At 48.4% G+C, this 13,094-nt stretch overlaps 1 protein-coding gene across 2 annotated transcripts; it reads left to right on the top strand.

The window, feature by feature from the left end:
* The first annotated feature begins 4,043 nt into the window (after nt 1-4,043).
* On the top strand, nt 4,044-10,312 carry S100B (S100 calcium binding protein B). Of its 2 annotated transcripts, none has more exons than XM_003277404.3 (3): nt 4,044-4,234; nt 6,845-6,983; nt 9,756-10,312. In XM_003277404.3, exons 2-3 carry the CDS (start codon nt 6,846-6,848, stop codon nt 9,894-9,896), a joined length of 279 nt encoding a protein of 92 aa, XP_003277452.1. In that variant the 5' UTR covers nt 4,044-4,234; nt 6,845; the 3' UTR covers nt 9,897-10,312. The 2 variants fall into 2 exon arrangements, with proteins under 2 accessions (XP_003277452.1, XP_012357257.1); XM_012501803.2 differs by having other exon boundaries at nt 4,119-4,234; nt 6,838-6,983.
* The last annotated feature ends 2,782 nt before the right edge of the window (nt 10,313-13,094 follow it).

Here is a 13,094-nt window from a genome sequence, read left to right as displayed (position 1 = left end):
ATTACAGCCTAAACTTTCTCTGACCCCCATTTGAAACTTCCAGCCTCATAGGCTGAAAGTAGCACATGCAAATATAATAAATGTTGTATCTAAAATCCCCAAAGCCCAGCTGAATATTGTGTTTCTTTTTCACAGGAGGTGGTGCAAAATACATCAACTTGTTTTTCACTTGGAGGGGATATTTCAACATATTCCACACCTCTGAACCTGCTAGAAACTTCACTGAGGTGGAGGGCCCCTAAGTTTTGTGGAGATCATCTCCCACCTTTGCTACTTCCTCTTTTTCAGATTCAATAAGCATAATATTGTCAATATTAGCGGACCAGTGTAATGTTGTGTGAACTGACAAGATGACTAGATCTCTGCAGACAATATCATTGCACAGAGCGGAAGAACTGGCATGTCCTTCAGGCAACACTGTGAGTGTATACTGCTCACCCTGTCAGGTAAAAGTAAACTGCTTCTGGTGGTCCTTGAAAATTGGTTTGAGAAAAAAGCATTAGTAAGATCAGTAGCTGCATGCAAAGTGCCAGAGAATATGTTGATTTTCTCCAGTAGAGATTTCTCATCTGGCACAGCAGTTGTAATTGAAGTCACCAGCTGATTACATTTGCAAAAGTCCACATTCTTCATAATCCATATAGTTAGGGAAGCAGGCACCTAAGAGAGTCAGAGTAATGGCACTTTAAGTTCAGCTCCATTTTGAGATTAACAAGGCACATTTCTTGCAGTCAAAACCTATAGACCTAAGATGTTTATAGCTGAGGAAACAGCTGAACGATACTTGCAAGGACACACTGCTACAACAACAGAGAGTGCAGACATCCCAATACCCAAACAATATACGCTTTCAAGATAACAAGGGTTATGCTTTAATGTACACACACACTAAAATCTTAAGGATAGTTTTCTTTGAATCAATAGAATAATAAATTTTGCCACGCTGTCTGCTCGCCCGCATACAGTCACAGCTTAGTTTAATCTTTACATAGACAAAACAGCTATATATGCACTTAAAGACAGCGCATTCCTCTGCTTGCTTTCTGAGGATGCCCTACTCTGTAATGGAATATAAGAGCTTTCAATAAACTATCTCTTCTCACTTCACTCTGCAACTCACCTTGAATTCTTTCCTGTGTGAGATCCCAGAACCCCCACTTTGGATCTGGATCAAGACCCCTTTTTCTGGTAACAATATGAGTTTTGCACAGGCCAAAGTGGCCAGTTAAATGGGTTTGTAAGAAGTGTCACAGTGCCTGCTTATTTCAACTTTTTAATGGTGGCATTAATCTCCAAAGCTCTTTCAGGAATTCAGTATTTCTGGATAAGAAGGGGAAGTTCTGGGACTTTCACCAAACTTCTCCTACCATCATGATCCTCATCTCATACGTAAGAGAGCCAGTGAGGGGATTTAGCTAGTGTATGTTTGTTTGAATTATACAACCAGGAACTGAAAAACTAACTATAGAGAGAATAGTGTACCAAGTGGGCCCCCTGTGAGTCGGTCTCAAGTTAGAACCTCTATCAAGTGAAGACCTGACCATCACAAGTTTCTACTTTGACTGATGAGCCACAGTGCCATTTTTGGTTCCCAGGAATTTATGTCAATTGAGGCAATCCCTGAGACATCTAGGTTATTTCCTTTTCATTAGTTGATGGCTGCAGGACACTTCAGAAAAGGTGTGGAAGAGGGTTTATGGTATTCTTTCTCACTAGCACAGATTCTTTCTCAAGGGGCCTTGGCTTTTTTCCCTTCAACCAAGATGCTCTAGGTCTGACCCAACTTAGGTCTGGAAACTTGGAGAGAGCCCATGATCTCCACTGTGGTGATTCAAGTTAGGTATTTTGGTGACCAGACCTAGAGGTTTTCCTGTTGTGTGGATTAAAGACTACTCTAGCGACTGTCCGTCTCTTCATTCTAAGGAACACCGTGAGCAACTGACCACTGCCAAAAATCTCTGTGGACCAAGGCATTCTGATTATTGGTGTGTTCCTTCTGCTGTTTATGGCTGACATGCCCACCCTGTCTTAGCCTGCCACTCTGAAATATTATCATCCCGCTGAAATCAGAGGTCTAGTCTAGCAATCCATATGGTCCTATGTAGGCTACAGACCATGGAACTTTTCAGGTGTTCCACTCACTCAGTAATGCATTTCTCATTACTTAGCAAAGGGTCTTCCTGTGGAATATAGCTGCAGGGGGTGGGTGAATGTGGGAGACACACATGATTGGATCTGGTGGCTGTCCAGTCTAATGGGATAAGATTAAAACTGAGGGGTCAGGACAGATAAGCCAGGGTGATCAGGAAGTGTGAAGGTCAGGGAAAATCACCCAGAACAACCCTGCAAAGCAGGGACTACGGTCACCCCTTTCACAGAAAGGCTTAGTAATTTATCCAAAGTCAAACCACTGTTAAATGGTGGAGGCAAGATTCAGACCCAGCAATTGTAGGAATCTATGGGAAGCTGGTGAGGTTGTATCCATGAGCTCCTGGGGAGCCTGGGCAGAGAGTACCATCCTGGGGCCTCAGCGTGCTTGAAAGCCCTTCTCCTCCCTGTGGCAGATCCTCTCTCTCAGCCTGCTCCCAAGACCTGGGAACAGGGTGGAGCCACGACCCCACACTTGCCATCCCAGGAAGCTGCAGTGTGCAGACGGCAGGCCTGCCTGGGCCCTCCTGCTGAATGCAGTGCCCTAGGCACAGGTGTACGGTCACTGCATGAGTGGATTTCAAACTATTTTTAACCCCTGCAGGAGCAGGCTAGAGCGTTTTCTATGGATACTGAAGGGTTAATCCAGAGCTCAGGTTGCCACTCTGGGGAAGTGGTCAGCACTTACAGGGATGGTCCCTCCAACATCTGAGCGAGGAAGGGGCACAGAGCACAGTTGTGCCTTCCTTGGACCTGGGCAAGCTCTGTGCTTCACAGAGCAAGCCTGTGTCAGATTCTTCGGCAGAGACCACAGCCAGGGATGGAGAAGCCAGTGAGGAAGTGAGGGCCAACCACACTGCTCAGGCCGTTCCTTACAGGAGGCTGGGGCAGGCTGAGCCACGTAAGACCACAGCTCTCAGCCCTGTGCTATTTCCAGGGCACACTTATGGATCCTGAATGGTAGAGAACTTCCTAGATAAAACAATGATAGCAAAACAGCCATGTGCACAAGTATCTTGTGGGAAACCCTTTCACGGCCACTTTGAAACTGGGTTGGGAGAAGGACCTGATGCTGGGTCAGGCATCCGTTGGGGACCATGGACATGTTTGGAGAGTTTGGGCCAATGCTCTTGTGTAGTTTGTCAGAAGGAACACCTACGTCTTCACTCTTGTGAAGAAGAACCCATAAACCGGCCCCCGTGTTCAGAGGCTCCAGTCGAGCGAGTTGAGGGGACAGCTGGACTTCTCCTTCCTCAGGCTGGCTGGAGGCTTCGGCAGGGGGCACACCGTCCACACGCCTCTGTAAAACAGCGTTCGAACAGGACATCTCTAAGGCATTGTCCAACTCTGACAGTCTGTGACCTTCCACCCTGGGGTGGAGGGAAAGGCTTTGGGATACAATCCACACATCACGTTTTCCCCTAAAAGTACCACCCGTTTTAGTCCCTGCAGACACTGGCCTCAGCAGCTTCTCTGAGGCAGCCCCGTCGAGCCCAGGACTGACCACAGACAAGCACTACTGTCCACAGAACTTCACGCCCAGTGGGGCCAGACTTGGAGGATGGCAGAGGAGAGAAGCTCCAGCGGCCTCTCCATTAGAAACCAGCTTGCAGGCCACTTAATCTCCTACGCTCAGCCTGTACTTGGAAGCTGCTTTTTCTTGGCTGCACATTTGCTTTGTTTGAATCAATTAATCCAAGTCTCTCTCCTCTCCCCACCCCCAACCTTGCCTTTAGGGGCACATCAATATTCATGTAATAAATAAACCGCACAAAAAGCTGACTCCCCACTTCCTGCCCTACAGGGCCTTTTTTCTTCCTCAGCCCATGTGCAACCCTGGCTCCCAGCAAGTCCCCGGGGCTGCTTGGTCAATGCAGCCCTGTGTGCAGGCCTGGCAGCCCTGCCACCCCCGCCCTCGGCTCCCATTGGCTGCCACGGCCTGCAGTGGGCTGCACCAGGGTTCATCCATCCTCCCTGGGCAGAGGGAATAAGAGGCTACCTCTGCCCACCAGTCCTGCCGCCCAGGACCCGCAGCAGAGACGAGGCCTGCAGCAAGGAGACCAGGAAGGGGTGAGACAAGGAAGAGGTGAGAAAGAGCCAGGCCAAGAGGACGCTCAGGAAGAAATGGTTCTTTTCTTTTGGGTGGAAGGGAATGGAGGGGTAGAATCTAAGTGGTAGCTTAAAAAGCCCCTTTAGGACAATTGGCAGCATTTCAGAAGTGTCAATAGGATGATGTGTTTTAATTTCCACATTATTGCTGCTTTGTGGACACCTGACTGCATCAGCCCTAGACAGCTAGAGGTGTGTTTTGCCGTAAATCAGAGAAACGTCAGGTTTCGTGGCCCAGAAGTGATCGTTGACATTTTCCCAGCGGTACTACAAATACTACCTCCTCCGTAACTATTTGAAGAGTAAAGATTTTGCTTCCCACTGGGGCTGAAAATGATGGAGAACCTAATGCTAGTTTAGTCCTATATCATAAATAAATGCTTCCCTTTTCTCCTTATTATTTCTTCCACCACCCTGGGTAAGTAACTCTTCAGTTTTCCAGTTTCTCTCAGTTTGAAGTGCCAGGGTCCCCACAGCCCCAGGACGCCACTCAGAAATTACGTAACAATTACAAATAAACTCGGTCAAAGAAACTGGGGTTTTGGTGGGTTTTAACTTTCCTCAGTCTCATGGTTTCTCAGGGAGGTTGAACCCCTTCTTTAGAGGGATCCTCACACGCTAGGTAACTTGTCTTTCTAAGGAGTTAAAGTTCAAATGTTCTCTTGTTCTCAATATTAAAAGATTAATATAGAACATTCAAAGAATGTGAGACAGAAATGGATACTTATTTCCATTTCTCTTAAAAGATAAACTATAAACCATCAACTATTTCTTAGGTCAAAGGGAAAAATTTAACAAGAATTTTTTAAATTGATTTGTAGTGTGGTTATGAAGAAAACCACATTTTCTAGTGGTTTCTATTAGTGTTCTAATATATGGGATACATGTTTTATGCCTTTCCTTTGTAATAATCCCATTAGTCATAATTCATAGAAAAACAATTTAATCTCCTTTTCCCCAAATCATCATGGACTTTGAGGAGCATCAGAATGGTGTAAAAGTGTCTTGTTTTGTTTAAAAAAATACACACACATGCAAACACACATATATCAATAATTGAAAACTTGAGTGCAAAGAATAAGAAAGCATGGAATGTTAAAGATTTTAATCCATCTTAATTGTTCTATTTGTGAATTATCAAATTTTTAGGGACTCAAGAGCAAAATAAGGTACACTGATTATTAATAGAATGACTTTAGCAAAGATCTGGCCAGTATAAAAAAATCTTCAATCCTGTTTCCTTCAGAGGATCAGAAACAAATAAAATTTTTAACATCTAATTCCAAAATATTTTTAAGATGTAAGTCATATATTCAACATGGGAATGATTTTTCAACACTATTTGATTTATTAATTTGTTTTTAATTATGACAGTGCAAATGTTCTTATTTAATGATTAGAACTCAAGGCCAAAAGCTGGTAGATTTCTCTGACTGCGCATCTGTTTTGTGAAACAACTGACAAGGCATCCTTTGTAAAATGCGCCTCATTCCCAGACTGACCAGATATTTCCTTGGTTTGTAGGCTGTGGCGTAAGGTACTTGCTGTGAGGGAGGTAGGAGGGCTCTTACTTTGATAGCTGCAGACAAACACCTATTCCTGCCCGCCCCCACCCCCTGCCTCCATCCCAGTCACTGCAGTGAATGAGCCACCCTTTCCGTACACTGGAGGTGGAATGCAGGCTCAGCAGCTCTGCTTTCTGCTGGATCCTGTCCCTCCCTGCGACAGAACCACACCTATTTAATCAGTTAAACTTAGGATACATTTTTTTTCCTGGTAGATCAAATAACTTTCACTGTTATTCTTCAAAAAGATTGTGGCAGTTCTACCATATTTATTTTTCCTGATGAATTTTACAGCTGTTTTTGTCATGTCACCCATCCAAAAAAATTCCATTATTTTTATTAAAAATGATTTAAATTTACATATGAATTTAAAGGAAAAACTTCCTACGTTTCATGTTCCTCAGAATCTCTTGGAAGGACCTACATTTTTCCTCCTAAACTTAGTCTTAGATCACATGTTATTGCTATATGCACAGGATATTTTGCACTGTATTTTCTACTTCTTTACTGATAGAATATAGGAATGCTATTGATTTTTGTCTTCTTATTTTGCTCTTAGTCACTGTCTCACTTTCAGATTGATTTTAACAGCTTGCAGTTGATGGTTTGCTCACCTGCACTCTACCACCTCATCTTGGCGCCTTACGGGAACGGAGAGGGACCCTGTGGGGAGGAAGCAGAAATTAATCCCTGAATTCCCTTGCTGCTCTGCTTCTGTATTTTTGCCAGTTTCCCTGTTGGCCCAACCCAACCAGAATTCAGAAGGCATGGGAATATATTCCTGTGGCCCACAGGGACAGAGAAGGCAGGCCCACAGCTGTCTAAGGGGCAGGTGGAAGGATTATGATAAAAGTGCAGATTCCCAGAATGCCCCTCCAGGCCATGCCTGCTGCTCTGAGCTTGAAAAGAGTGCCAGGGCCATTCCATCCCCCTTGTCTGGGCTGAGGTCTGTATTGATAACATGTGAAATGTTTTATGATGAGGTATAGATGAGAAGGCAACTTTCCTTTGCGAGCCCCTAGGATGTCTGAGCTGGAGAAGGCCATGGTGGCCCTCATCGACGTTTTCCACCAGTATTCTGGAAGGGAGGGAGACAAGCACAAGCTGAAGAAATCCGAACTGAAGGAGCTCATCAACAATGAGCTTTCCCATTTCTTAGAGGTGAGTCTTGCTTTTTAAACTTGACACTTTCCCCATCTCCTCTTAAAATCCATCTGTACACTGGCTTTATCTTCTCAGCTGCCCTGAAGGTGATTTCATTTCCCTTCCAAGACTCCTGGGCTGCTTCTGCAAACTTGTTTGAGTAACGGAACCCTCAGTGTGGGGCTGGCTCAAATGAGCCCCTTGTTTTCACTTCCTTATCAACCATCTTGTGTACAGTGGGTGCATCAAGGTCCCGAAGGCCAAAGCGTCCCAAATAATGCTGGACTCATAACTTACCATGGGCCAAAGGGAATATAAAAGGAAACTGTTAAAAATAAGCTTTGGGAATGTTTTTAGGAAAAGGATATATTTTGGCTTTACCTAGATGTTTAGTATTTACTATGGAGATAAGATATGCCAGACTTTCACTCAGTAAACACTGACTGTGCACTAATTAAGAACTGTGAGATATGCAGGCACGACAGACATGGCTTCTGCTCTGGGGCACCCAGCCTGACACATGGATGAATGACCATGACTGGCTTAACTGAGGGCGTGACAGGGGTCTGTACACATCCTTTGGAAGCCCTGGGGCTTTGCAGGAGGCTCTGTGGAGTACCGGATATTGGTGAGGAACTGTCTTTAGTTGGGGCCGCTACTTTAGGAAGCTGTGTGAGGGCTCCTGGCAAACCCTGTTCTTCAGACAGTTCCTGTTGTGGCTTGTGGTGGAAGTATGTCCAGACCCTTGCATTAGGACTCATTTTCCTACCCACCGTCTCCACTGTCCTTGGGTCAGACCCACCTGTCTTTACTGCCCACCTCATGCCCTCATGGAAGTGAACTGTGAATCCCCTGGTACCTAATGCTCTCTTAGAACCAAGGCTGGCTTGACGCATGCCTTGAGCCAGAGTGAAGCACCAGTGGTGTGCACATATGAAATGTAATGAAGGGCTTCCTGGGTCACTGATACGAGCAATCACAAACGGGAGAAATGACCAGACAATGAGCCAGCACACTAGTGTCTCACCAAGCCCTATTCCAGGATAAATACCAGGGCAGGGCTCTGCTGCATGGGGATGGGGAGCTGCCCTCCTGAGCTGGCCAAGCCTCTCAGTGCAAGATGAAAAGCCCTGGCTCCAGCAGCATGGCAGTCCATGTTTTCAGGGCAGGGGGAGGGGGTGCTGGCTGGTTCTCCTGTCCCCACTCCCACCAAACACTGCCCCATTGTGAATGGTTCAGAGTGGAGCAGACAGGCCTGAAACTTTGCAGAGGGTGTCCCCACATCTGATTCCAGGACCGGTTTTCTCAGGCATTCAAGCCGACAGAGTGACAGCAGTCCCACTCACACACGCAGTTTTCTAGTTCCACCAATCTTGCCTTCTGACTTGATCTGAAAGTCCCAGGTTCTTCTGAACAAGGGCTGTTGTGAGGATGAAACGGGACAGTGCTTAAGTGCTTAACATATAGTGAAAGCTCAGCTCATAGTAGCTACTATTATTATTTTTATACATAGAAAAAGCTTCGCATGTGGGAATCTCAATTTGTAAATGATAAATAATTCATGGTAAGCATTTCAAGGCATCACAAACATTTGCTGCCCTGTTTTATCAAGGTAATTTCAGTTTGGAAGCAGATGTATAATATAATTGAAGTTAGTGCCCTGCTCCTGCCCATCCACAGGTGCCTCCCCACCCCTACCCCCGTGGAGTTACAATCTTCTCTACGTTTTGTTCACTTATTTAGTTTTTGAGATAAGGTCTTGCTCAGTCACCCAGGCTGGAGTGCAGTGGTGCAATCTTGGCTCATTGCAGCCTCAACCTCCCAGGCTCAAGCAATCCTCGGCCTCAGCCTCCTGAGTGGCTGGGAATATGGGCACACGGACCATGCCCAGCTAATTGTTTTATTTTTTTCTTTGTAGAGATGGAGTCTCCCTATGTTGCCCAGGCTGGTCTCAAACTTCCTGGGCTCAAGTTATCCTCCTGCCTTAGCTTCCCAAAGTGCTGGGATTACAGGTGTGAGCCACTGTGCCTGACCCCTGTGTGTCTTATAGCCAAGGCAGCTGTTGTACATTACACTTGACTTCTTCAGCCCAAACCTTCCTGTCCTGGGGAATTGTTACTCTGCATTTATGCTCTTCATCAGTGTTCAATACCCAAATTTTTCCCACCACGTTTGTAGCCCTGCACTGTGGTTGTTCCTCTGAGGCTTTGTACATCACTTAACAGCCACACCATTTATTTGGCTTCAATGTCAGGCAGAACTGTCAGGAAAAAGTTTCATGACACCTAGAAAGCAATTCAAGTGGGAAAAAGAATACAGGGTTAACAAATGTAGGCCATGTTCCCAAGAGTTACTTCAGCAACAAAGAAGACTTTCAAAACATTAAATTCCCCTGGAAGCCTTTGAGACAGGGACTTCCACACACAGAACACATGAAAAGTTTAGGAGGGCCAAAAGTTTATTTTTATTTTGAGACATTTGCTCAGGCTGATCTAGATGGTTTTTTTTTTTTTCAGGTATTTTAAGTGTGATAACAACCTTCAGTTTTTCACCTCTTGCCTGTTCCATTCAGCCTTTTCCAGTAGCTCAGGGCCAGACACTGACCCCCAGAGATTTCTCCTTGGACAACAGCCCCCTGGTCACATGAGACATCTTTTCTGATATTTTGCATTTGATGTTCTTAGGTTATTTCCGACACAAATTATCAGAGTCACTCAACTTTTTATCATATTTTGATGGTCCAAAATTCCATTTAAAAACAAGGTCGGCAACTTCTTTTATCTCTCTTAGGAAATCAAAGAGCAGGAGGTTGTGGACAAAGTCATGGAAACACTGGACAATGATGGAGACGGCGAATGTGACTTCCAGGAATTCATGGCCTTTGTTGCCATGGTTACCACTGCCTGCCACGAGTTCTTTGAACATGAGTGAGATTAGAAAGCAGCCAAGCCGTTCCTGTGTGTAACAGAGACGGTCACACAAGAAAGCAGACAGCAAGGGCTTACAGCCTAGCAGGAGCTGAGCTTTCCAGCCATGTTGTAGCTAATTAGGAAGCTTGATTTGCTTTGTGATTGAAAAATTGAAAACCTCTTTCCAAAGGCTGTTTTAACAGCCTGCATCATTCTTTCTGCTATATTAGGCCTGTGTGTAAGCTGACTGGCCCCATGGACTCTTGTTAACAGTAACTTAGGAGTCAGGTCTCAGTGGTAAAGCGTGCACCGTGCAGCCTGCCATGGCCGTGTAGACCCTAACCCGGAGGGAACCCTGACTGCAGAAATTACCCTGGGGCACCCTTAAAGCTTCCACTACGTTTAAAAAACAAAGCCTTATCCAGCATCATTTGAAAACACTGCTGTTCTTTAAATGCGTTCCTCATCCATGCAGATAACACCTGGTTGGCCAGTGTGGCCCTACAAGGGCGTGGTGGCCTCGGCCTGCTTCCCGGGATGCACCTGATCACCAGGTGAACACTCAGCGCTGGCAGCGCTCCTGGAAAAAGCAACTCGATCAGAACTCGGAATCCGAACCAGCTCTGGGGGCTCCAGCGCGGCCTCCGTGCCCCATGCGATTCAAGTCGCAGCTGCAGGATCCTTGCCTCCAACATGCCTCCAGCACATGCGGCTTCCGAGGCACTACCGGGGGCTCTTAGCCACCGCGAGGGCCTGCGTTCAATAAAAAGAGCACAGCTTGGGAGGCCGAGGCAGGTGGATCACAAGGTCAGGAGTTGGAGACCAGCCTGACCAACATGGTGAAACCCCGTCTGTACTAAAAATACAAAAATTAGCCTGGCGTGGTGGCTCGAGCCTGTATTCCCAGCTACTTGGGAGGCTGAGGCAGGACAATCGCTTGAACGCGGGAGGTGGATGTTGCAGTGGGCCGAAATCGCGCCACTGCACTCCAGCCTGGGCGACAGAGCAAGACTCCCTCTCAAAAAAAAAAAGAAGGGCAGCAACAGCGCTCCAGCGCCATCAAAAGGCAACACAAGCAAAAAACGTGGCTTCCCCTCTGCCCTCGCGAGCGGGACGCTTCCCCGGTGGCGTCCAGCCACTCCACAGGGGACTTCCGGCCTCTTGGGTCACGTGTTCTTCCCTAAGCCAATCACCAGGAAGGTGATGGTCCAGGGGCGGTCACGTGCCTGCCCACAATGCATGCTGGGCCACCAGCCCCATTCCCGGTGTTCACTGCGCTCCCCGTGGTCCGTGGCCTCCATCTGAGAAAGCTCACTTTCCTCAGGGTCCCTCTGTGCCTTCTGAACAGTAGCACGTAAAACAGGAAGTCCTGCCTGTCCCAGGCAGTGTGGGAGGCCTGGAGGCTCGCAGGGCCCGAGGCTGGGTGGGGCAGAGGCAGGAACCACAGCTGTGATGCCCGAGAGATGGGGTGGTGAGAGGGGACTGGGAGCGGCCGGAGGGGACCCAGCGAGGCCACTTCACATGTAGCCACCTGGGGAGTCCCCAGGGCCCTGTGCTCACTTCTCGCTCAGCTCTCGCCGTCTGGAAATTCTTGGTTACTTTTGGCCAAAGGGCGATGTTTTCATTTTGCACCAGGTCCTGCAAGGCTGGTCCTGGTGCGTGCTCTGGGCTGGGGAGCAGGAGACCAAGCTTGGGAGGCCCAGGGAGCGACCCTAAGTTGGGGGGTGGAAGGGGCGCTGCTGCTGGGGGGCAGCTCTGGGCTGCCCTTGCCTCGGGTGCCCGCCTCCCACCTGCAATCCTCCCCAGAGGATGCTCTGCCGCCTCGGCCGGAAGTCGAATCGGCCCTTCCAGAGCCTCCTCTGCCCACACTGATCCAAGAATCCTAAGGTGACTAAGTCCCCAGAAGCCTACTCTGCTTCCAAACCAGACAGGGAGAACGGTGGTCCTCCAAGGAGCTTGGCTCCAGCCCCATCCCTCAGGGATTCCCAGGGAAGCTTCTGGGCACACGGGGGCTCCTCCACCATCCAAAGGGGGTCTGGGGGGACTTACCAATCAACTGCTGTTAGCTCTAGGTTGTAAATGCCAACCGTCGTCTCCTGGCAATCCCTAGCTGAGTGTGGCCTGCCCTCACCCAGAGGCAACTTCCAGTTCCATGAGTGGGTGGTGGTAGTCCCCACAGCTTGGTGGCCAGCACAGGCCTGGTCTACCCCAAAGGCTGCCTCCAGCATCCCCAGGTGGACAGGGGATGGGCCCGGGCAAGGGGGTGGGGGAAACCCGCCCCCAGCTTTGATCAGGAACACATGGAGTTCACTCAGGCCTGGAGGGCAGGACCAGGTGTGAAAAGTCTGTTTTCATGAACCTGTTGTCCAGGCTGCCATTTCCATGGCCAGTTCAGCCACAGAATTTTCTGTGCTCCATCAATTTGTCCGTTTGATCCACAAGATTCTGGGCCACAGCCACTTCGCAAATCTGTCCCTGCCAGCAGTGTTGGTATCTCAGGGTGGAGACCCTGGGGCCAAGCTGAGGACCCCATTTGTTGACTTGCAGTGAGAAGGTGCTGTTGAGAAGTTGGGCTGCGAGAACCCACCATCTCTGGACCCTGGGGACCATCCTCTACAGGGGCTGCTGTCCCTGCCAGGAGGACAAGCAACACAATTGCCAGACTTTCCTGCCACCAAGAGGAGGAATCGTCATCTAATAATTGGATTGCGGGGGGTAAGGCCTTGGGCCCCCAGGCAGTATCTGGACATACCCCACCTGTACCCACCAGCAGGGACAGAGACAGCAGGAAGGCTATTGGGCTCTCAAAACCTTGGCTATGTGCCCTCCCGACCCCATGCCTATGCCTGGGGAAAGGGAGCAGTGAGGAGGGAAGTGGAGAGTTGGTGATCCTGGGCTCCCCTGGCCCTCTGTCAAGCTCTGGCTCTCTCTTGTCCACTGTTCCAGATCCCCACCTCTGCAGGGCCCCAGGCCTGTTCAGCCAGATCCCGCTCCTCTTGCAACCAACAAGGGAATCAAATTTCCCCCAGGCTGGCTGGGGCCCTACTTGGGTATCTCCACTGTGGGCAGTTTGTCTCCACAGCATGACACTCTGTGAGCCCAATGGGCCCATTACTGTTCCCTGCAGCTGTGCCCTGTGAGGCCCCATCCTGGTCTCTAAGGCAAAATGGGGGCCCTTGAACCCACATGCCCCTAGCCAAGACCCTGGAGAGAGTTTGGA

The sequence above is a fragment of the Nomascus leucogenys genome, chromosome 25, assembly GCF_006542625.1.
Source record: "Nomascus leucogenys isolate Asia chromosome 25, Asia_NLE_v1, whole genome shotgun sequence".
NCBI lineage: Eukaryota > Metazoa > Chordata > Mammalia > Primates > Hylobatidae > Nomascus > Nomascus leucogenys.
This window is presented reverse-complemented; position numbering and strand designations above follow the sequence as displayed.